General features: G+C 42.6%; 1 protein-coding gene across 1 annotated transcript in view; it reads right to left on the bottom strand.

Annotated features, from left to right (window-relative positions):
- Positions 1-25,658, bottom strand: part of LOC146005785 (uncharacterized) — a 144,600-nt gene that overhangs the window by 18,100 nt on the left and 100,842 nt on the right. The window contains exons 16-22 of the mRNA XM_083145211.1: positions 25,370-25,405; positions 24,536-24,598; positions 23,109-23,171; positions 22,955-23,017; positions 20,933-20,995; positions 9,656-9,706; positions 8,073-8,108 (exon numbers count right to left, since the gene is read on the bottom strand). Coding sequence (XP_083001337.1) covers positions 8,073-8,108; positions 9,656-9,706; positions 20,933-20,995; positions 22,955-23,017; positions 23,109-23,171; positions 24,536-24,598; positions 25,370-25,405 — 375 coding nt within the window. The remainder of the gene's footprint in view (positions 1-8,072; positions 8,109-9,655; positions 9,707-20,932; positions 20,996-22,954; positions 23,018-23,108; positions 23,172-24,535; positions 24,599-25,369; positions 25,406-25,658) is intronic.

The following is a 25,658-nucleotide window of genomic DNA, read 5'->3' as shown; positions in this document are numbered from 1 at the left end:
ATGATCTATTTGTAAAATTCAAATCTACTCACAGTTACGGGGAGGGTCAATTTGATAAAAAATATTGTATTACCTAAATTTCTGTATGTCTTGCAGCAGTTGCAGATTTACTTGCCAGTATCTCTTTTTAACAAAATATAGTCTAATTTCTTCATTCATATGCAACAATAAAATGGTTAAAATCCAGATGAATACACTAATGAGTAAGAAGGGACAGGGTGGGATTGCCCTTCCTAATTTTAGACTGTATTACATAGCGGGTCAGTTAATGCACCTAAGAAACTGGGTGACGGATGATAATAATAACAAACTCGTTAGGTTACTAGTAGCACAAAGGGGCTCTAATTGTACACTAACACTAACTAATTTGTTGAAGGGTAGGATATCCAAAGGTGACCCACCATTAGTAGTACAAGCTGTGAAAATATGGCGTGAGGCCGGTAATATAGGAATTGATCACCCTATAGCAGACTATAAGCGCTTTAAAGAACTGAAATAACTTCAGCTAGAAAAGCTATGGGGACAATATGGGATTAAATCCATGAGTCAGTTATATGGTCCTGGTGGGTTTAAGGGCCCGATGTATCAAGCTTCAAAAGTGATAAAATGGAGTGTGATAAACAGCCAGCCAATCAGCTCCTACCTGCTATGTTACAGGCGGGGTTTGAAAAATGTCAGGTAGGAGCTGATTGGCTGGCTGTTTATCACTCTCCACTTTTTCACTTTTTGAAGCTTGATACATCTGGCCCTAAGTCTTTCATACAGTTGGCCGATGAATTTACACTCCTTATATCACTTTTTTTCTTCAGATTTTTGCTGTAGCGGATGGCTCTCATTGCCCAATTCAAAAATGCAGCACCTAGCTTTTCGATATCCCCTATAAAAAAATTTCTAAAGGGTTAAGGGAAAAAAAGGGGTTTCAAGGCTATATAATCTGTCACTGGATGCAAAGAGTGAGGATGGGCTGAGTGAGTTTAGCTTAAAATGGTCAGTAGATATAGGTCCTATGACAGTCAACGAATGGGGTATGCCCATGGGATCAATACAGATAGCAACCAATTCAATAAAAGTGCAACTGGTGCAATTGTATATTCTGCATAGATCTTACCTATATACAACAAGATTGGTGAAAATGGGGGGGTGGGGGGGGGGGGGTAGAACTGTGCCTGGTACTTTTTGGCACTTAATGTGGGAATGTGTAATCCTGACAGCATTTTGGGATAAGGTAAAACAAGTCCTGATTAGCACAAGAATACCTAGCGGTGTGTTAAACTCCAAATGTTGTGTTTTAAACATCTGTTCAGGGGAGATAATAGATTAGTATGCTAAAATATATATATAACTAGCCTTTGTGCACTGGCTAAATTGCTAATAGCTAGGTCATGGCTATCAAAGGATGGCCTGGATTTTGCAGCCCGGATACCACTAGTTAATTTCACGGTTTTACACGAGAAATATATCTATTTGTGTAGGAAAAGAAAATGATAGGTACATAAAAATTTGGCACAGATAGCACAATTCTGGTCACATTCCGGCAGGTTTTTTCACTAATTAGATATAATAAGGCAGAAAGTAAAAATGATTGGCACAAGTAGTAAAACACAGCAAAATTGGGAATGAAAGTTTTTTTTTTTTTGTATTAATTAATAATTATATATAAAGAATAATGACAAGTCATTACATGCACAACAATCACGGTAAATTTGTTGTTAGTATTGTTTAACTAGAATCATACATGTTGAGTTAATAAAGTGTTAGAACACAGTAAAAGTAAAGTTTAAATATGATAATGCTGCTAGAACATTTGGGATCTATTTATGCAGTGGGCCACAAAATTGGGGGTGTTGTTTTGTCTTGTACCCCTTTACGTGTACAAAGAATTTATATAAATCTGCACATGTAAATGGTCTGCGAGCCAAGGTGTTATATAAGCAATAATTAAGCTTTTATCTCTGTATAAAGGCAATATACGCAACTGGTCTCTCGGTCATACTTCAATAGTACTTTATGTACTCTAAGGCAATATGTATCAATATATGTTAAATAATCAAACCATATCTACATTAAGTGGACATGCAATATGTAATATACGTTGCCTTTCTAATTGCAAAATAAAAATATACAAATTAAAAAAAAAAAAGAAGGAAGGCCACATGAGGGAAAGGGGAGGGGGAGAAAGACAGGGTGACACAGAAATGGTAGATGTGAGCATGAAGAGACTGATAGCAGGTAATAAAATCTTGAAGGCAGGAGCGGGAGGAAGTACCTAGTTTGCAGGATAGGCGGCATGTATTAGCGGAGCAAATTGAATGGGTGGGAGTGTAAAGGGAGATAAGGTCAGAGATATACAGTAAATTGCATCAGCACCCCTGATGAAAACTGGCAGCCTTACAGTTGAAACAGCTGTTGGGTCAGCCAACAGACATATTAACATGATGTGTCCTTGAAAATAACGGATTATACTTACGATAATTCCTTTTCTTCGGAATACTTCATGGCAGCCATAACATTGGGTTTTAACCCCTCCTCCTCCTTCTAGACAGGTACGTTTTTTTGCCTAGGATCCGCCCTCACCACTTATATAAGCATGCTCCACCCTATTACCTATCAGTCTTTGAATGTCTCCTCCCTTGATTATAGGAAAAAACTCAGAAGAGGGTGGGAATCATAGGCTGCCATGAAGTATTCCGAAGAAAAGGAAATATCATAAGTATAATCCGCTATTTACTTCTTCCTACTTCATGGCAGCCATAACATTGGGACATAACAAAGCATAATAATGGGTGGGCTACAATACCTCATGCCATTACATGGCTCAGAATACGGTCTCCGAAATTTTTCTGATTCACATCCAGGATGTAATGTTTCGTAAATGTATGCATCGAAGACCATGTTGCTGCCACACAAATCTCCTTGATTGATACCCTGGACTCTTTTGCCGAGGACACTGCCATTGCTCTCGTAGAATGTGCTTTAATCATACTGGGAACTTCTCTTCCCACTTTCTTGTATGCAAATGATATCCTTTCCTTGACCCATCTGGAAATGGTCTGCTTCGATGGAGACAATCCTTTCTTGGCTCCCATCGGAATGACAAATAAAGACTTGGTTTATCTGAAACTCTCAACTCTTTTCAAATAAATAGAAACAGCTCTAACAATATCCAAAGTATCAATAGGGGAAAGGGAAAGTTGGAAAACCTGCGCACAATTTACACCTAGTATCAGTAGAGGGAATGACAGAATAAATGTTTTAGATAATGGATCCACATGTGGAGGTGCTCCCCTGAGAGTAGAAATTGTACAGATTCAAGGGGAAAAAGAAAAAGTACTCTCCTTTGTTTGGGGGCACCCTTATCAGATAAAGAATTCTATATGTGATGATTATGAAAGATTCAAAACATAACTTTTAATCAATTTTCCTAAAATGCTGTTAGTGGACAAGTACATGACAGACTACACAAAACATCAAAAGGTGGTCTGAAAAAAACACTAAATGGACTCAACTGAGTCCTTCCATCAGTCTGTCGCTGGTGTCAATCACAGTGTAAATTCCTATAATAACTGTAAACACAAATGCGAGTCAATTGACACACTGTGATGAAATTTAAACACTGATGGCGAAATATAATAAATTTGATGACCCGGACAGATCCAATAAATTGTATGGTGTGTATTGGAGTCGATTTTATGAATATCCCTCCTATAGGTAATGGTCAAATGTTTTAATTTTTTGAGTACACACTCCAACCATGAAAAAAAAAACAAGAAAAAAACAGGCAAGGAAAACAATGGTAGCCACTATCTGCGGTGGTGATGAAGAAGGTAAGTTACAAGAAAATACAACCTCCACAGGTAAAAAGAACACAGCCACTGCTATCGTATCAACAGACTAGTCCTAGTCCTTTGTTGAGGCAGTGAGTGGGCTGTGTTGTGAGCCTGTATGTATGGAGTTAATAATTCAAGGAGTATAGCATCTACTGTCTCCTCCCTAGGGATAAGGTGCCCTGTTGAAGCATGTATCAGTGCAGGGTCTTGCCAAAGCCTCTTGGGTGGAGATGAGAGTGCTAATGAAAAGGTAGAAGTTTAGAGAGTGCTATAGTAGAGTGCACAAAGAGGCGACTTATACCTGGTGGGTTAGTAGGCTGCTGCTTCCCATTTGTCCATACATTGATGGGGAGTGAGCGGTACTCACCACAAAGCTGCATTACATTTAAGGTGGAATATCTGCTGTCACTTTTATGTGGGCATATGGTGCCCTGTTGACAATTAGTCAGAGCAGGGTCCTGCCAAATCCCCTTTATTAGTGATGAGAGTATTCCTAAATAGAAGAAATTTGTTGTGCAGAAGAGATATAGAGGGGACGGCAAAGATACGTCTTAGGTCTGAGTAATCAGTTGACTGCTATATCCCATTGCCCAGAGCATTGATGGAACAAGGGTGTCTGATTTACAGCAGGCAGCGTATATATATATGTGCCTTGGAAAGTATGAGAGAAAATATAAGATAAAGGTGATCACCAAGGTATCTTAAATTGGCAAACAGTGCTGTTTAGCGTTATAGGGAACTGGTGTGATCACCGCTGTTCCTTTAAGTAACTATACACAGTTACTATGTATAAGCAAGCGCCGTCCAATGTGACAGTGGTGGGGGATAGTTAGGTATGCGTAGATCGTGGCAATCACCCCTGTATGTGTTGCAGGTGAAAGTGGCTACCGCTGCTTATCTTGATGTTCAGAAGCTCTGTGACATCCGTGAGCTTCTCCGTGATCTGCCGGGATGGCGCAGTGTATCGGCGTGTGGTATAGCCGGCGCCGGGTCTAGTTGCAAATGAGCAGACAGCTGTTTCGCAAAAAGATGAGCTTCATCAGTACTTTTTCTTTTTCCCCTTGAATCAAAATCCAACGTATGAAATCTTTCTTCCCTTGAATTCTTTGGTTCTGGATACAAAGATGGCAAAATTATTTCTTGATTGATATGAAAAGAGGACACCACTTTTGGAAGAAATTGAGGATTAGTTCTAAGTACCAATCTGTCTGGAAAGAATTTCAGGTAAGGTTCCTGGGCTCATAGCGCCTGAGTCTTGCTGCCACTGGAACCGTTACCCCGGTTTGAACACCGTCACTGTCTTTGGGACCCTCTTCTCCCAGATTGGCGAAAAATGCCCTTGATCCGGAAGAGTATCTAGCCCTAAACAGACTCCCTGGTCTGTAACTTCTCGCTTGTCTAAAATATTGTCTGGAAGAATATTCAAGGAATTTACCCCTCTTGTCTTGTGGCAGATTTACCACCAGAAACTTTTTGTATAAGGGCATCTAGTTTCCTCCAAACAAACACGCACCTTCAAACGGCAAGGTTACCAATCGTTTTTTTTTTAATGAGTATCTTCCGCCCATGCTTTTACCCATAATGCTCTTCTAGCTATAATACCAGATGTCATAGATTTTGCAGAAAAATCCAACATATCTAGAGAGGCCTCACACATGTAGTCAATGGCCACTTGAATAGAATCCAGACTTTTACTAATCTGCTCTCTAGAGACTCTCTCACGAACATCCTCCTCTAAGGATGAACACCATAATCGGAGTGCTCTGGATACAGAGGCAATAGCTAACTAACTGAAATAATGTACAATAAGTAAAAACCCAGTCCTCAGAGAGGACCTACCTGGACAGCAGAGTATTACTCTTAGCAGCAGAGGCATCTTCCCTTTCACCGACATGTCTCACGACTGCAGCCACAAACAACTCCCATGTGCCTAATTAGCACACAGGACGCCGTCACGCACCCGAAAGTGCGTCATGTGGAATGCATGCAGCCACTGACTGACCTGCACATATTAGGACACAGTCCTCCATCGCGCACATGGAACGCAGTACGCTCCTGCGTGGAACGCAAGGCCTCCTGCCCAGCGTTACCTGCCGCACACCCGGAAATGCCCAGCACATGTGTCCAGCTCCTGCATGCCTCTCCCGGCCAGTCTCTGCTCCACTACCATCCTGGTAGAATGAAGGAGGGAGACCGCAGCACAGGTTCCAATCCAAGTCCAACCTCTGGCCAGCGCTGCCAACCCCATCTACTGTCCAGCCACAGCAGCAACTTGCCTACCGTGAGTAAAATAACAAACCTATACCTAGCTCTCCAGAGGAGACAGAAAATAGACTGAGGGTAACAGGGTGGAACATGCTTATATAAGTGGTGAGGGGGCAGATCCTAGGCAAAAAACGTACCTGTCTAGAACGTACCTGTCTAGAAGGAGGAGGAGGGGTTAAAACCCAATGTTATGGCTGCCATGAAGTAGGAAGAAGTAATATACCTTATCTTTCTACAAAACTGTGAGTGCTGGTTCTTTTTTCCTAATTGAGGGAAACAAGTGTTGCCAGTAAATGGTAAAGGAATGGGTAAGGGTTTTACACTAAGGGGCATATTTATCACAATCCGCATCAGAGGATGAAGAAGTGATGTGATAAAATCACACCAATCTGCATTGCAATAATTGAAAACATTAATCAGTTCATCTTTTGAGAAAACTCTGTCCCTGCTAATGCAATCCGTAGCCAAAAGGAGCTGCGCATGAACCATTTTCACCAGAAGACACCCCATGATGCGACACCATAATCCCCACTGCACTTATTTGTTGATCAGAGCATTGGGTGCTCTCCTTCCAGCTCTGGTCATGTGATCGTCGGCTTCCTTAACTGTGACCTGGTCATTTCATGCTGTAAATCGCTGTTAATGCCGGTTTACAGCAGATGACCGGGATACAGAGCAGAAGTCAAAATCACATAACTAGAGCCCTGGAGAAAAGCACTGGAGCCCTCATCAATACAGAGTGGTTGTTTATGTATATATTAATATAAGTATATGCAACGCACACTCACTTTTTGCATATACATACATTTAAGCTAGGATGTATCAACCACTTGCTGTACATCCTACCAACGATCGCAATGATATGATGATATGATGGTACTTACATTTGCAATTAGTAACACATACGGTAACTCTCTCGATAAGGGCTGCCCTTTGCAATGCATTCTGGTCCATGGACTTCCAGTTTTGTGTCTTAGTACTCCCTCTGCTGTGCATGCTGAGTAATGCGCAATATGATGTGGAAAGAAACCCAAATGATTCCCTGGTGTTGTTTTACTCCCTTTTGCCAAGTTACTGTACTATAGTGGCATAAATACACTTTTTATTATCAAGTTTTCATCTTATGTTTCCATAAGAGAGATGCATATACTCTGCTTTAAGGTAGTAATTTAATTTGCATTAGGTCCCTTGTAGACGTCACTTGTAGACGTCTTTACTTTAGAACAGTCCTCTGGTGTGTGGTTGTCTGTAGGTGCCTTCGTAGTATGGTTTGGTATAACAATAAAGGGCTACTAGAAGGGTGTAACACTTATGTATGTATCATCTATGACATTTTTATACAAGAGACAGAGTTTGTAGTGATCCAAAATTGGGCCCCAGTCCCGACGGGGGCCCAACGGGGTTTGCGAAAGTGCATGTGTAAACCCCGGCACTGAGCGGCTTTGGTCGTCAGGCCTCTCATTGCGGGGAGGGAGGGTCGGGGGTGGAAACGGGGCTGGACCATGGGATTACCCATCATTTTATGGGCATCCCCATGAAAACACTGGGTGTTCCCTGCCGGGGGTGGGCGGCTGACATCACAGGAAATAAATACATTTCACACTGATTTTTTTTTCTAAAGGCAGGAGAATGATTGATTGAATGATTTCTCCTGCTAGTGGCTGCCTGTTAGCGAACACAGCCCCTGGAATGCTACCGAGGGGATTCAATGTGGGGGGCGTGCATTCGGCCAGGCGGCGTGTTGCGTCTCAACGCTCGATAAGCAGCAATTTTTGCTGATTACCTAGCCAACTAAAATTAAGCCCATAGCACAGTCTGCTACTGGGTGCTTCAATGTGCAACCTGAGTGCAATGGGAACAATCCGGGGAGAAAGCATCATCATCAAATCTAATCTGAAATATTCCACAGAATCTGAAATATTCCACAGAAATTACATTGATGTCTGTTTGAAACTCTTTTACATAACGAGCACAATGTACCTTTGGACCATGTTGACCTCTTATTCCTGGGAATCCCTGAAAGAATAAAACATCAGTATTTAACAATCAATATACATCATTTGTACATTTACCTTTTGTAATATCCTTTTTAATTGTGAAATTCAGAAAAAAATATATAAAAGACGATGTCATCCTTAGTTACAGTAATGCAGTGAGGGACAAGATTTGCTTCTGTTTGTCCACATATTTTTTGATTGGCAGCCACCAACACTAGTTTTGTTTTAAATATTTGAATTGGTCCTGGACCATAAACCCAGAGGACTCCTGTAAGAGTCCCAACTAAGAACCACAAAATGCCACAGCACCCAGTTCAGGAACAACTGGTGTAGCGAGTAGATGAAATATATAACATAGTTTCCTGTACCACACCACCGTTGTAGATGAATTCAAATATCTGCAGTCTATATGAATTATTGCTGTTGCCTAAGAAACATGCAAACAATTCTCAGAACTCTGGATAATCTATTGCTTTATTTAGTAATATCTTCTTTGTCTAAACTACAGTGTACAAATATACTGTACATACATCATTCATTCTATCATATCTAGCAATATATTGGTGGAATCAGTGGTCGAAGTGGAAATTTTGAAGTGGGGGTATGGAAATTTTGAAGTGGGGGTATGGAAAAGTAAAGAGTGAATATAGTGCGCACCTTCGGACACCCCCCTGTCCATCAACGTCCCCTGCCAGACTGCCCCGTTGTACAGGGGTATTACAAAAGCACAATGGCCCTTATTCTGGTTGGTGCGGTCGAGCCGCATATGCGGCTCCGACCGCACCAGACGAATCCCCGCCTACAAGACGGATCGGCACGGCCGTCCGTACACGGACGGCTGCCGATCCGCATGAAAATGGTGGAGGCGTACGCCTCCACCATGGTGGGAGCTGCCCCCTGCATTCGATGGTCGTCGACCATCGAAGGCAGGTCCGCACGCCGCGGCAGCTCCCGCAAGCTGAGACCACACGGACAATCGTCCGTGTGGTAGCTTGTATGGGGGCTGAAAGCTGACATCCGGCGACGTCAGCTTTCCGCCCCCATGAGCTGCGTCATGCCCTCATTTCCATGCATACGCCCCGCGTTTGCATGGGAACGCCCATGAAACGCGGGGCGTACACATAGGGAAATGAGGGGATGAAGCCCCTCACGCCCCTATACGCCCCCTTTGCGGCGGACGAAATACGTCTGCGGCGAAGGGGGCTGCACATGCGCAGATTGACCTCTGCGCATGTGCAGAGTAAAAACATCGGCGGTACGGCCGCACGCGGGCCGTACCGATCCGATTAGAATAAGGGCCAATATGTGCTGCTGAGTGATCAGAGAGCATCCTGAAGGGGAAAAAAAAACTTTTTTTTATCTTCAGATTAAAGTGGGGGTATGCCATACCCCCGTATACCGCCCCACTTCGACCACTGGGTGGAATTAAATATATTGTTGAATTTTGACTATGTTTATAATTTATCAACAAAAAATATATTTCATATTTCCAAAACAAAACTATTTGGTTTTTCTTATCGCAATATAATAAGTCAGCTGAATGCAATTGATTCAGCAGCCACTTGCCTGAAATCCTTCTGGTCCAGGTACAGATTGACCAGGCTCTCCTTCATCACCCTGGAAACAAAATGAAAATGTAATTGATCTATACACAAACTGCATAACTAGACTATAGGGTCACTTATGACAAAAAAAAAAAAAAAATCAGCACTCTTGCAAATTTGGATGTTTGTATGCTTTGTAAATGTGTGAATATGCATATGCCTGGGATTTTGGGATCAGACGCTGCCCGGTTTCTCCTGTCCCCTGAAGCGCAGCTTGACGAGGACAGAGGTCACGCTGCGCAGGCCACACAGCCCACCTCGTCCTGGGCACGCTGCCCTCAAACCACATCTATTGCATCCTGCCGGCTCCAGGAGAACAGCCCTCCCACCCGGCTTCCAGCAGCATCGCCCACCCACCCAGCACCCGGCCGTACCACATAGCGCCTGGCCGCACTGCATATGTAAGTAAATATGCGGGGTGGCCGGGGTGTTTTTTTTTTAGGGAAGCCAATCCAGGGAATCTTGGGATAAGGCATTTTTCAATCCCGAATTCCGGAATTTAAAAAAATGCCCTGGGATTAGCATCTCTACAGTTGAACAATTTAAAAATGCATGGGATAGAGATAAGGATAGCCTTACACAGAAATAAAGATCAAATAGGATTTAAGGGTAACAATATGTTTAAAAAAGGGTGAGACTAGATGGCCAAATGGTTCATAACTGCAGTCAAATTCTATGTTTCTGCAATGTTAGTGGGTACATAAGTGTGGTAGTGGGCAGAGCCCTCAGCTGGGACCGCGTTTTAGGACGGCCACGGGGCACCCTACACTAACTCTATTGATCTCCTCGGACAGATGACCATAATCTGCAAGTAGCTGGGCTTCTCCTTTAGTCACCGCGTTAGAAGGAGTGAGTTAGGCACGCTCCAAACCTGATGCAACCAGGTCTAAAGTGGTGACAAGACTACGGTGAACGTCAGAGGTCACGTCAAGATGAGGTCTAACTAACCAGCACTATCTGGGAGGAACACACTGCCTAACGGCACCTGGCCAAGGACAGGGAGTGCAACCCAGTCGCAGACACGAGATACGAATGGACCAGGGTGCCTCCAACTAAAACCACGCCAATGTAAATGGACAGTACACAATAATAAATGGTACCCCAAAACAAGCGTACACCCACTACCGAGGGCCTCTCCTACACCTGGGAGAGCAGGATCGGATGAAATACAGGACAGCAGTGTTATAGAGTCTTATAGAGTCTAAGCACTAGAGGGCTCAGACACCAATGTGTAGATCTCTAAAAAAAATGGTGCTGTGGTAATTTTTCTGACGATTTCCTCAGCACTGCTGCAATTGTCGTGGGGGGGTATGTATTTAAAAAACCCATTGTAAATATGCCACTGACTGGGATGAAATATATAATTACAGTAAGGTGAAAATCAGAAGACCAGGAAGTATCAGATGACTGATCCCTGTTATAGCCAGAAGTATACCAGACTGTTTTTCTAAAATATTTACGTGTCTCATAGTGGAGTTAGAAGTTTTGCCAAAATTATTTAAAAGCATTCCATCAGTGATAAGATAGATAGATAAATGCTTTTTCAAGAAGAAGACTAATGCACTTTAATAGTTTCCTGCTTTTCTCTGGTATATATTTAAAATGTGATGCGGACAGATGCCGATTTCTTTCTTCCTATATAATCAGTGTTTCATCCTTATCCCAGGAATTAATCAAAATATCATTCAATTCTGCATATTTATAGTGATGCTTAATTACTAAATGAAAGCTCCTGAATTTGTCTGGTATTTTCAAAGTGTGTTTCCAAGTAAAAGCGATCTAATAGAGCACCAGTTTTATAATACTGATATAAGTTCTTCTTTATGTATTTTCGAAACAAAAAATTGGTTCTAAATATATACATATAGTTAAATAATTAAAAATCTGAATGTTGTAATTTGCATTGCTGACATATTATTCATGTCGGGAAGTGGAATGATAACATTCATATTATGTCGACATAGTGACTACATAAGTACCATTTGTATCTGTGCTTGATGCCGGCCTGAGAATGAAATGTGTACCGTAGTTTTGAAAAAAAGAGCTAACCTTGTTTGTGTGGACATTAACAAATCAATTTGATTAAACCTCATCCATCAGGGTAGTGGGACACCATACTCTGCAAAAACATTTGTGCACTACTCACCTGTATCTTCCACTTTCTCTCCGACACCCTCTTTTACTTCCTGTCTCTCCCCATTTTCTTCCTGACACCCTCTCTCACTTCCTGTCTCTCCCTGATACCCTCTCTCCCTCCACAGTGGTGGTGGGCCCTTTCAAAATTTTTCTATGGGCCCCACAAAGTTCTAGTTACTCCCCTGTTTGTGATGACCACGTCACTCATACCCTGTGGTGAGAATCCCCACTCCCACACCAAGATATTAAAAATGTTTAATTCTGCTGACAAATAATTGATTTTATTTTTTGTGGTCCTTGGGTCACCTAGGAGCGCTGGTTGGACTGGGGGAATATGTATATTTATAATAATAATAATAATGTAAAACTGGACACAGTTGCTGCCCCTTGTTCCAGGTTGTGTACCTCGATCGAAGACCAAAGTGATGCAGATAGTATATGCAGCCTAGGCTCACATGTACTGCCAAGAGGCGCAGCTGTATTCAGAACAAGAAATTTAATGGATACACTTTCCTTAGTAATATACGTATTTATTTAAAAAACATATATAAAAACATGTCAAATTAATCCGGTTATAGAGAAGTGCACTTCATGTATAGGGACACCAGACAGACAAAGAGAACAACATATAACATATAAAATGCTTGGCATATATATATAACTTTTTCAGGCTAGAATGGCTCAATTCTCAGGCTTTGACATAATTTAGAATGGCAAATATTTAGAGTTTCCAGTCCCGCTGAACAGTATAGCTCCTAAGGCTGTAATGATTAGTCCTCAATCAACATTTTAATAGGTGTCCATATCTCAGTCCACCCTCATATGTCTGCAAAAGGATGCTGGGGAGGGGTATATTCAGCAGCCACAGAGCATAGGCGTAGAACCAGCTTATCAGTGTAAGCAGCGGTGGGTCTTTAATCAGCGGTGACCGGATCCGTACAGCTACAAAAAACGCGTTTCTCCGCCTCAGTTTGCATATCAGCGGCTTCCTCAGTTTGATTTGATTTTTTTGCTTTTTGCTCATTGCAATTATGATATGTCATTTGTTTTGTAATTTGTAATTAATAAATGTCACTTTGTATTCACTGCCATATCTCATTATGTTTCTACAAACTATGCATGTTATTTCATCAAAGACCACATACTACACCTCAGCACTACACTCAACTGGCATATGCACTAGAAGATAGTTTGTAATTGGATTAAAAACTGGTTGCACAATCGGGGACAGAGAGTGGTGGTAAATGGCATACATTCCAGCTGGGTTAAGGTCCAAAGTGGTGTCTCGCAAGGTTCAATATTGGGACCCACTTTGTTTAATATGTTTATTAATGATATTGGAAGTGACATAGTGAGTAAAATTGCAATATTTGCGGACGACACAAAATTGAGTAAGGAATTTAACTCAGGAGAGTATGTGACTTAAATAAACTGGAAGGTGGGCAGAAAGGTGGAAAATGCAGTTTAATGTTGATAAATGTAAAGTCATTCATTATGGAACAAAAATTAACAAGCTACTTATAGGCTAAATGGAGTTATTATAGGGAATTTTGCTGTAGAGAAGGACTTGAAGGTCATCATAGATAAAAAATTGGGTAATAGTGCACACTGCTCAAGTGCAGCAGCAATAGCAAACCGGACACTGGCATGCATTAAAAGGGGAATGGATTACAAGGCATTGGTGAGACCACACTTGGAATACTGTGTTCAGTTCTGGGCACCGCACCTTAAAAAGGACATAAATGAATTGGAACAGGTACAGAGAAGGGTGACTAAGCTAGTAAAAGGTCTGGAATCACTAGAATACAAAGATAGGTTAACCAGGCTGAATATGTATTCACTAGAGAAACAGAGGATGAGAGGTGATATTAGTATTAGTATGTTCAAATACAGGTTTGGAAATCATATGGAACTGGGAGATGATTTGTTCTCTAACATGCCTATACTTATGACACGTGGGCATGTACTGAGGCTCGAGGAAAATAAATTCTGTACTGACTTAAGAAGAGGATTCTTCACCATTAGAGCAGTAAAATTCTGGAACTCATTGCCGGTGGGGGTGGTTATAGCAACTACTGTTAATGAATTGAAATCAAAACATGATACATTTTTGTCCACTTATGCTGTGTACACACAGTGAGATTTGACATTAGATTTTGACTATATAATCGGGATTGTATGCAGATCGCACAGGTTTTTTACCTTGCGATCCCGATGCGTGCTCCCGTGACAGCACAAATGAAAACCCAGATACAGGGCCGGATTAACAATGGGCCTGATGGAGCTACAGCTCCAGGCCCATTCTCCAAATAAGCCCATTTTGTAGCTGAGGGTCAGGGCTTTCCAGCGAGCCCAGCCCCATGTCGCTAGCCCCCCGGGAACCAGAGATACCGCCAGGCAAACCTGGAACGTTGTCCCCATAGGATAACATGGGACCCGCTAATTCCGACCTCCACCCGGTTCCAACGGCTGTCAGTTCCCACTCCGGCATTACAGAAGCTCAAGGTTGATCTCAGTCGAACCCAAATCGCTGGGCCTTCAATCTGATACCTGGTCCATATGGGTTCATTGGTTCTAGAGATATTGTGGGTAAACCAAATTTTTTTTTCATTTCTAAATTGTAATTTCAAGGCTGTTCATGTTGTTTGAGGTCAGAATTCTCTGGAACCAAATGTCCCAGCTGATGTCCTCCATAGGCCTGAGAAGCATGTAATGAGCTCCACCAATCAGAGCTCAGCATAAACCTCTCAGCCTCTGCCTTCTTGTGCAAAGTGTCATGGGACTTAGTCAACTCCCAGTAATGCACTGCACACTTGTGCAGTCAGTGTGCCTTGGCTCCCGATGCTCAGCACCATTAATCAATGTCACATTGGCAGATAGGTGAAGCTGCAGCACTACCCCACTCCCATGCACAAAACCTTTAGCTAAAAAAATAATAATAATGTTTTTGTTAAAAATACATGCCAACCACAGGGGGCCCCTAGCTAGAGGGGGCCCATGGGTACTGACCCCTTTTTCCCCTGCTGTCAATGGCTGTCATTTCTGCCCCACGGTGGCTATCCCCCAGTTACCGCGAGCATGTACTCCCCCTTGGCAATGAGCATGTAATCCCACATGGCAACGAGCATGGAACCCCTGGCAATGAGCATCGAACCCCTGGCAATGAACATGTAGGTAAGCAACACTTATGTAGCATCATTTTTAATAGGCATTATGGTGTTTGGAATAATACCTAATGGACATTATGGTGTGTGGCTTAACATGTAATGGGCATTATGGTGTCAATTTTTAATGCGCGCCAAATGCCCCTGTTTATGGAGCATATTGTGCATTTTTGCTCAATCTGTTTGGTATAGTGCAGGCATGTCCAAACAATGGCCCTCCAGCTGTTGTGAAACTACAAGTCCCACCATGCATTTCCACAGTTTTGCTATTAGGGAATGCTAAAACTATGTCAAGGCATGCTGGGACGTGTAGTTTCACCACAGCAGGAGGGCCACTGTTTGGACATGCCTGGTATAGTGTGCGTTTTGGCTCAATCCATGTGGCAAAATGTGAATTTTGCCTTAATCTGTGTGGCATAACGTGAATTTTAACTCAATCTGTTTGCCATAGTGTGAATTTTGGCTCAATCGGTGTGAATTTTGGCTCATTCCATATGTCATAATATGTAAGAGGCAAGTACAGTATAAGGGGGTTACTATTGTGTTACATGATTTGTATAAGGGGTATACGGTGTGGTAACTTTAGGTGACCACATAAAAGGTGCTGAAATGTTGTCTACCAAGTTTCGGCTTTTAGTATTTTTTTTATGACTGGAGTGCCGCCTCACCCCGCAAGTATCTGAGGACATCGGCATCCTGCGGGTGTACCTTTGGAGGGCACCTGCCAATATATCTCCATGCATTTTTCTTATGCCAGCCCCCTGCCTTTTCCAGGCATATATAATTAGTTGAAAGCATTTAAACAAATAAAGACACACCCACATAGGCGTGCGCAAGGGGGGTGCCGGGGGTGCACAGGCACCTCCTAATCATAGCTGAGGGCTGGGGCTTTCCAACGAGCCCAGCCCCGTGTCTCTAGCCCCCTGGGAACCGGAGATACTGCCAGGCAAAGCTGGAACGTTTTCCCTATAGGATAACATGGGACCCGCTAATTCCGACCCCCACCCAGTTCAATGGCTGCCAGTTCCCCCTTCGGCATCACTGAAGCTCGAGGTTGATTTCAGTCGAACCCAAATCGCTGGGCCTTCAATCTGATACCAGGCGGATCCATATGGATTATTTGATTCCAGGGATATTGAGGTTAAACCGTTTTTTTTTTTTTTGTATGTGTGTGTGTGTGTGTATACTATGTGTGCGGGTGGGCATTTGCCCCTGGGCACTTGGGGTACAAGTGTCCCGTGCCCGCCACAGCCTCCTTCCCTTTTGAGATGCTGCCTGCCGCTGACAGGTAAAGTAGCTTCAGTGTGCGGCGTGCAGCATCCGGCCAGCGGCTCAAAAGGGAAGGAGGCTGCGGCTCCGGTGGGCATCTTATAAGAAGAGTGCACAGCGCTACCCGGAAGTGCGGATTCACGGGAGCGCTGGTGTGCAATGCGCACCCCCAGCAATGAGCATGAAACTCCCCTTGTCAACGAGCATTTAACCACCCCCTTCCCAGGGAGCATGTGACTCCTGGCAAAGAACATTTCACATCCCCCCCCATGGCATAATCTGTAATGGCCATCACAGTCTGAGGCGTAACGTGTAATGGGCATCATGGTGTGAGGTGTAACATGTAATGGGAATTACACGTACAACGTGTAATGGGCATTATGGAATGTGGTATACTATGTAATGGCTGTGTAATATGCATGTAAGTATGTGTTAATTTTTGGCACGCGCCTTCGACGTGCACAGTCCCTATTGTCCCTGTTTTAATAATATTTTTTTAAGCCCTAACATAATGTGTAATGGGCATTACGGTGTGTGGCATGTGTAATGGGCATTATTGTGCGTGACATTATGTCTAGTGTGTTTCATTATGTGTAATAATAGGAGATGATGAACACGCCCAGTAGATAGTGATGGACACGCCCCCTCCAATGGTGCACCCCCTAATAAAACGGGCTGCGCACGCCTATGCACACCCATGAGCAGACCACCCAACCAGAACACTGGTCACGCCCCCCACATTATTGCGCATAATAGGCCCTTGATCATTTTCAGCTCCAGGCCCATTTAAACCTTAATCTGGCTCTGCCCAGATAGACATGGCAGTAATGACTATAGAGTGCAAATCTATTGCAGATAGTATGAATTGTATGTAAATAGCACAGAGTTAGCAAAGATTGCATAGCACTCGAATCTTAAGTCGAATAGCAAGGGAATCTCACCGTGTGTACACACCATTAGTCAAGTCAGTAGTTAGAAGTCAAATAGGTTGAACTCGATGGACTAACGTCTTTTATCAGCCTTAATTACTATGTTACTATGTAACCTCTACACCGATAGATGTAATCCAGAGAATTTGTTGTGAGACCTGTGCATGTTCACTGTATTCAATCATGTTTGTTTTTATTATTATGTCCTGATAGAAATACAAATGTGTTTATGTGGAAAAGAACCCTCTGTAACTGGCATGATGGATATACTGTATGCTGGAATGAAACTCAAACCTTATTCATGTCTTGCGGCAGTAGTGGTGCACGCGCAAACTACAAGTATTGTAACGTTTGTGTTTGCACCAAATCTGTACCGCGCAGTGTGGGTCTGTGATGTAGCTTGCATCAGGCTGTTAGTGACTCCAGTAGCAGAGTGTCACCAGTGACTGACTGGATACTGACGTTTGGGTCAGGAGGGTCTGACGACAGCCTCCGGCTCACAAAGAGGAGGCATGCCGTTGCTGTTTTAAGGGAGGTACGAAGGAGTACAGTATATTTATTAAGTTCAATTGTGAATTAATCTGCATACATTTTTTTACATTATTTGCTATGCAAATACAGGGTAATATGTAACAGGGTTCGATTTTTAGTTGTGCAAATATTGGTAAAAAAAAACAGGTCAATTAGCTTGTTTTCTGCAAATCGCACATGTAATAGGGTGCGGTTTGCGGTAGAAATCACACATTTTGGCCTGTTTTCACATCACAAATCGCTCCCAGATGTTTTCTCATTGAAAACAGCAAAATCACAAATGTAATAGGGTATCAAATTTCAAAATCGCACCCAAAACATGACCAAAAATTGTGAAACAAAAAAGTGCCTTCTGGGCATGGTTCTGTCCAAGAAAGGGTCAAAAAATCATTATGATTAGTAAAATTACTTGTGTATGATATCTGGTGCACCCATATATTAGGGGCTGATCAGCTGGAACTCCATTTATCATGCGCAACTAGTTTCATCATTAACAATGATTTTTATCATTCATTCATAAATGAGCCACTGTATCTATTAAGGGAATCCACTATCATCTTTAACAGGGAGTTAGACAGTATATTGCTGCACTGGCAGTCAACACTATGGGCGGGATGTTATAACATCCGCGGCCCCCCTTCGCCGGACATCGCATTTTTAATAACGGCATATGCTATAACATATGCCGTTATTCATGCAAGGGACAGCTCTTGCGGTAAGAGCTGTCCCTTGCGATGCGGTGCCGGCACTGGACTTCCGGGTCTGTGACCCGGGAGTCCATCTGCGCATGCGCAGACCCCGGCGCCGGCCGCAGGGCACGCTGGGAGGGATCCGTGACGGATCCCTCAAACAGCGCTGCGGTAAGAAGCCCATAGGCTTCTGCAGGGATTCGCCAGCTTTAGCTGGCGATTCCCTCCGCAGCGCTGACACTGCGGAGGCGCCATATAGCATATAGAAATGCGGTAGAAACCCCGAAAACGGGGTTATTACCGCATTTCTGCTATATAGCATCCCGCCCTAAATTTTAATATCACATTGATCTCTGTGTACGCTCTTTTACTTCTGTCTACATTCCCATAGAAGACTCATCATACCCAACAATGTCCAGTTGCACCCTCATTGTGGCTAAGACATCTATAACTTTAAAATGACCATTAATGATCAAAAATTGCCAATGCTTGGCCAAGAAGTATGTAAAACTGCCACCAATCGCAAGATCAATCCACAAAGCAGATTTGCATTCAACTCTGATTGAGGCAGCATTTATTATAAATGACAACATCCTAATTATTTAAACTTTCGCTATAATTAATCCTCTTAATGGGGGTAGTTCAGACCTGATTGCTGCTGAATGGTAGCAAACAGGAATACGCTGTCTTACACTTTCCTTTTCAGTATTCACTTGTGTCCACCGATAGGTAGACGCTGCCCCGCTATAGTGAAATCACGCCTTGCAAATTAACATTTACCCTAATGTGTATTGATAGGGAAAAATTTGCAGCTTAGAGAAAATGTCCAAAATCCTTCGTTAGAGGCTCAACATCAAAAGGAGTAGCCACAAAGGCGTAACTACCATTGGTGCAAGGGGTGCAACTGCTATGGGGCCCAGAGCTGAAGGGGGCCCATCTTTACAGTCTAAGGTATATGTGCTATATTCATTTATTACCAACAGTTGCTAAATAGGGGGCCCATACAAACTTTTGCTATGGGGCCTAGGAATGTCTAGTTACGCCTCTGAGTAGCCAGGGACTTACTTGGTGGCTGTGATTAATATAGGTATCTCCAGCCTGAAGCTGACATCAAATACCTCCCCGTTTTCCTAGACACGCCCAGCGTTTTTTCTGGCACTGCATTTTTTTCAGCAATTCCATTAAACGGCCGGTTACCACCGCCAGATGCCTAATTGCTGTCAATCACCTTGTGAACGGCTAGCAATGGAAAAAAGTAGCAGTATTTCTTCGCTAGAATGCACCGCGCATGCGTACTACAGGCCCGTATGCATGCACAGTGTATTGCCACTGTGCGAATTCGCAAAGCATCAAATAGGTCTGAATCAGGTCCTATTTCTCCTATTTGTAAGACTGACAGCCTTTTACCATTCTCACATTTTCTTATGTCTTACACACAGGTCAATAAAAATGAAGTCTGTATTTAGTATGCATTCTAACCAATGAGTTGATCAGTAATAACACTTTACTCTATGTACACCTCCGGCATTGATTCCCTTTTCAATTTTCTCAATATTGTATTATTAGTTCTTGCAGCAACTGGCTGATGTTCAAATCTCTGATTCACAAAAGTATACTTGCCCAATTAATGTGCACCCAAATTAATTTAGCATGACATTACTTGCTAAGACAATTCTAACTCAGTTTATGCGTTGGTTTATTTTTTTATTTCTAAAAACTATTGTACATGGAATTGCTGGAAACATGACTCAGTGGCTTGTAACATTTCCTGAGTTTCTTATGCTCCTCTCATACAGTAGTATGTGGTTTTATCTATTTAAAAATTTTAAATTCCTTCTTAGATGGACAAAACCATGTGCACTGCAGGGGGGCAGATGTAAAATGTGCAGAGAGAATTAGATTTGAGTGAGTTATTTAGTTTCTGTGCAGGGAAAATACTGACTGCTTTATTTTTACACTGCAATATAGATCTCACTTTGAACTAAAACCCCACCCAAATCTAACTCTATCTGCCCAAGTAACATCTGCCCCACCTGCAGTGCACATGGTTTTGTCCATCTAAGAAGGAATTTGTCAGGAGTGAACCAGAATAAGGCCCTTAGTGCTTTATTCTGATTCCATCACTCCCCCGCACGGGGAAGCGATGTTTAGGGTCTGCACATGCGCATTTATGCGCATGTGCAGATGCTGGGTGCGAGCGGGCACGGCGACCTGCTTGTACGCATCCTGTTCGCACCTAGCAGTGCAGGTATGGGGTGGCAGCGAAATCCACAGCTTTGCGTGTGGACCGGAATAAGGTCCATAATGCACTTGTAGTATAGATGTTAATACATGAGTAACAGTACAAATATGCATTGTTTATTGGGATAATAAGCAAGGAATGGATCAGAATTTTTAGTCCAATTTTCATTTTTGTTTTAGATGTTAGTAATATTAAAATTGTATATTTTTATTGGTAAAACACATATTCTTGTTTGAAACTGCTTTTATTGTAATTATATTTTAAAGCTATATAGCTTACCCTGTTCCCAGGTGCTCCTGGATCTCCTGGTGGTCCTGGAAAACCTTTGGCACCATTATCACCCTAAAACCAATAAAAACATTTTTTTCAAATTATGTACCTGTAATTATTTGTATCAACTCTTTTGATTAATGATGCAGTTGAATGGGGGTATGCTATTATATGTGGTAATTTACCACATGGTAAAAACTATATGTTTAGCCTGATTGGATAGTCCGATAGTACTATTCAATTACAGCCCAGTTTACATTGTTAGCGTAGTCAGTCAGCATTCTGTCACCACTAATTTCATTGTGTCAGTTATGGCTGCCGAAGCATTAACCATCTTTAACCTGCCGCAGACGGGGAAGGAGTCGGTGGAGGACGGTACCTGCCATCACTGCTCAGGTTACGGAACCCAAGATAAACCTTCCTGATCGGTTCACAGGAGATAGATATCAATTCTTTAACTTTAGAGAGAGCTGCAAATTGTATTTTTGTTTACGCCCTCTCTCTCCTGGCTCTGAAGCCCAGAGGGTAGGGTTAATAATTTCCCTTCTCCAGGGGGATCCACAAACATGGTTTTTGGTCTGAAGGCAGACAGCCCAGCCTCTATGACGACCTGGATAAGACAGCCTCAGCTGAGGCTCACCTCCCGTCCCTTAAACAGGGCCATCGTATGGCAGAGGCCTATTGTCCTGAATTTCGGCGTTTTGCCAATGACTCTGGCTGGAATGATCCAGCGCTACGTAGTCAGTTTCAGCTAGGCCTTGCTGACCAAATCAAAGATTGTCTGGTACAGTATCCTGCTCCCAGTTCTTTGGACGAGCTCATGCAGCTGGTGATCTCGGCTACAAGAGAGACCCTCGGAGCGAGATTCGCTACCTGAACTATGTTCCGGTGCCCCTGAGGAACTGCCGCTTGACCTTGGGCGGTTGCCAGGCAACGCCTCGAGCTTCCGTCCCGTCATTGTTAGTGGCCGGGCATCGGGACGTTGCCCGGCAGCATCCCCAAGCTTCCGCCCAGCAGCTCCCTGCGTGAATGGCTGACGTCATCAGCCAGGGGGGCGGCTAGTTTGAATAAATAGCCAGCATCTGCTTGGAACAGATGCCGGTTATAGCTTCCTGGACCTTGCCTAGCTTGTGTCTTAGTGCTGTGTTCCTGGTTTCCTTCAGAGTGCCCTGCCTGTCGATTCCCTTGCCTGTGCTGCAGCTGAGTTCGCTTCTGTGGATCTGTCATCTTCCCAGATAAGTCAGGGGTCTTCCCTGCAGTCCTTATATTACCACCATTGTGCATTGTTGCATTTGCATTTCATTTGTTTACCACCATTGTGCATTGTTGTGCCAGTATTTATATAATATACCATCAATGTGTATTGTTGCATTTGCATTTCATTTGTTTACCACCATTGTGCATTGTTGTGCCAGTATTTATAGAATATACCATCAATGTGCATTGTTGCGCCCAGAGCCAGCTATCCCGCTTTCAGGTGCTCCTGGTGGGAATCCCAACCATCCCCACTCTTTGTAGTTAGTTTTCCTTTTGCGCTTGGATCGCCTCCGTGAACACGTTGTCTCTCTTAAGACCCGGCGGCATCGGGGTTGGAGCCGGCGTAACCAGCTCCTTCGATCGCGGCTGTTAAAGGTGAAGGTTAGCATTGCACGTGTTCACGAACCACAGTTTGGGGCAACAGAGTTATGGGGCAGGTTGGCGGTACCCCTTCAGGCTCTTACAGGTGGTCTGCAAAGAGCCAGCACACAGGCCCTCTCATTTCCTAAACCACCTCTGCATGAGGTTTGGGCCAGAAGACTGCCACCACAAATTTTCCTTTCTAGGAGTTTTTTGTGTTTGGAAATGTAAAACATAAAGAAGATAGTCTTTCTATATAATTATTTAAATACATCACAAAAAAGAATATCAACGTATTCATTTTCTCCAATTCATAAAATGGTTAAAATGGATTTTCATTTAGCGTAATTTTTGTCAGTTTGCTGTGGCATTCAATGATCACTAGAGGACATGACAATAAGCAATGACACATACCTCAGGTCCTGGTGGACCTGATTCTCCCTTAAAACCATTCATACCGAATTCTCCAGGTAGTCCCTGTAATATACACAGATACGTTTGGGTCAGCTCATTGCATATTATTGAAATCATTTACCTCAACAAAGATACAGTAAGCACATTTTCTTACAGTTTGACCATGTTCTCCATTCATGCCTTCATGTCCTGGTGGACCCAGAGGTCCTTCTTTACCCTGCAAAACCAATAGACAGATTAGCCAAGGAAGGAACATCAATTGTGGCAATTAGTGAAAAATTAACAATACGCATAGAAGTTGCAGAGTAGCTGCAGTTTGATTGACAGGAAGCAAGTGTTTTGGTGGGCGGAAACATGGTGTTTTCTTATGTTTGTGAAAATGCAGGCATGCCCAGGCATTTTTGGGGTGGGTCTCTGCTGTCAGCGATGACCACTTCAACCCTGGTTCCTAAGCTGATTAGTGGAAGATCTAAACTGGCGCAGATAGAAAAAACATTTTTGAGAATGGATCTACGAATAGTTTGCTATTTTTGATGCATTTGCAACTTTGCAGGGGGCGGTTATTCTTTCAGTCTGGGTGGTGGCTTTTTGGTCACAGTCCACTGAGAATTCTCTGATTAGCAATCCATGCTGGATTATGTCCCTAATCAGTTTTCACATGGATAGAAAATTATATTTAAAAACAAAATGAACCCCCCCCCCAAAAAAAAAAAATTTCCATTGACCTTTTGATATCAACCTTTCCCATGTCAGCCTTTGTGCCAACACTTTGTCAGTGACGACCTAAGCATTGCCTGTAAGAAATCCGGATACCTGCTGATACCTACAGATGGAGTTACAGTCATTGGCCCTCATTCTGATTGATTCGGTCCCCGGCATGTTCGCACCGGAGACCAATATTCACATATGCGCATGTGCAGGGTTGCTGTACGGGTGCCTTTGGTGACTTGCATAGTCGCTGTGGCGCTCACACGGGGGGGGGGGGGGGGATGGATTTGGGAGGGGAGGGGATGTTTTAGCACTGCGCCTGCGCATATTTATTATTTATTTACAGTTTCTTATATATCGCAGCAGATTCTATTGCACTTTACAATTGTTGACAGGGATAAAACAAACTGGGTAGCAACAGGAACCCTATTTACCCTATTTTTAACCCTTTGCAGGCCCAAATTAGCTAAAAATAGTTCGCAACCCTATAGGACAGCGAGCACTTTAGTGCGAATTCCACAGGCCGTAAAGTGCGTCTGGTGTTGTAATCATTATCATTATATTTATATAGTTTTTAATAAATAAGGCATTTGATATTTATAGGTTCTTGGTCTGTTGTGTGTGGTGCCCCCTAATACTTTCTTTTCCTATCCTTTTCACACAACTTCAAGTAATCCTGAACACACTCAATAATAAAAATACAAAAATAATACTGACATTTTTTCTTAGTAACTGGGTGATATAATATTTGGGCAAATTGTTTTATGTTGTGTCATATTATACTATGTGACAATATTTCATGTATTTCTCAAACCAAAAATAAATTTTGATGAGTTTTAAAATACAATTAAGATCTTTATATGACATTATTACCTTGTCTCCTCTTGACCCCCGATTGCCAGGAGGTCCTCTTAATCCTTGATCCCCTTTTTCCCCCTAGCAAAACATACATAATAAATGTAAATAAAAAGCTGCCGTTTTCCTTCAGCCTGTGTTTCATATTTTCAAAAATGTATATGGGAAACACAGATAGAGTAGATGGATTTGCAAAACAGGAATATGAGGAAAGATGTAAACTACAATACGTATATGAGCAAGCAGGCTGCCCCAACCATGATTATATCAGCGATAAGGAAATTAGCATAAGGGAGAGATTCCGAAATCCTTCTAAGGAAGACAAGTAGTCAGTAGCAACCAACTAAATTCTAGCTATTATTTATCTATTACATTCTATAACATTATACCCAGGCCAGAGCCAGCATTACCCACTCAGCAGAGGATGCAAAGGTGCTCTCCCTGCTCTAAATCCTGCTGAATGTTGCTGCAGGCTGATGCTGAACCTGTCACACTATGGGCCAGATGTACTAAGCTTGAAAATTGATAAAATGGAGAATGATACGCCACCAGCCAATCAGCTCCCCACTGTCATTTCACAGGTTGTGTTTGAAAAATTACAGAAAGGAGCTGATTGGCTGGTGGGTCATCACTCTCCATTTTATCACTTTTCGAGGCTTAGTACATCTCGCCCTGTATGACATACTGAATGTTTTACTAATAAATACATCTAGTTTATAAAATGTGTATACAGTACTTTCCCAGTGGCTTCATTTGTACCAGCGCATTCCTCATTGGAAACACATATAAAATGATGAATGGCTTATATGGAATGCATATTCATATTGTTATAAATAACAGGAGTTGTCCAACCTTTTTTCCAAAAGAGCCGCGCCTTCCAAACTCTCCCTGTAAAGGAAAATTAAAATATTATTTTTGTATGTTTAATGTAAATGAACTAAAATGAATCAGAATTCTGAGAAGTTAAAAGAAAATAGACTATTGTTATTATTTATTGTAAGACAAGCTTTCAAGCAATATCTAAAGGTACATATCGTATACGATTTACCAGGAACGTCCCAGTGGTCAAAAGCATACGATTTGTTGATTAAACACTGTACAATATAATTCTAGCACGATAAATCGTACCGTGTGTATGCAC

The sequence above is a fragment of the Crinia signifera genome, chromosome 5 (genome assembly GCF_055691185.1).
Source record: "Crinia signifera chromosome 5, ASM5569118v1, whole genome shotgun sequence".
In the NCBI taxonomy this organism is placed as follows: Eukaryota; Metazoa; Chordata; class Amphibia; order Anura; family Myobatrachidae; genus Crinia; species Crinia signifera.
This window is presented reverse-complemented; position numbering and strand designations above follow the sequence as displayed.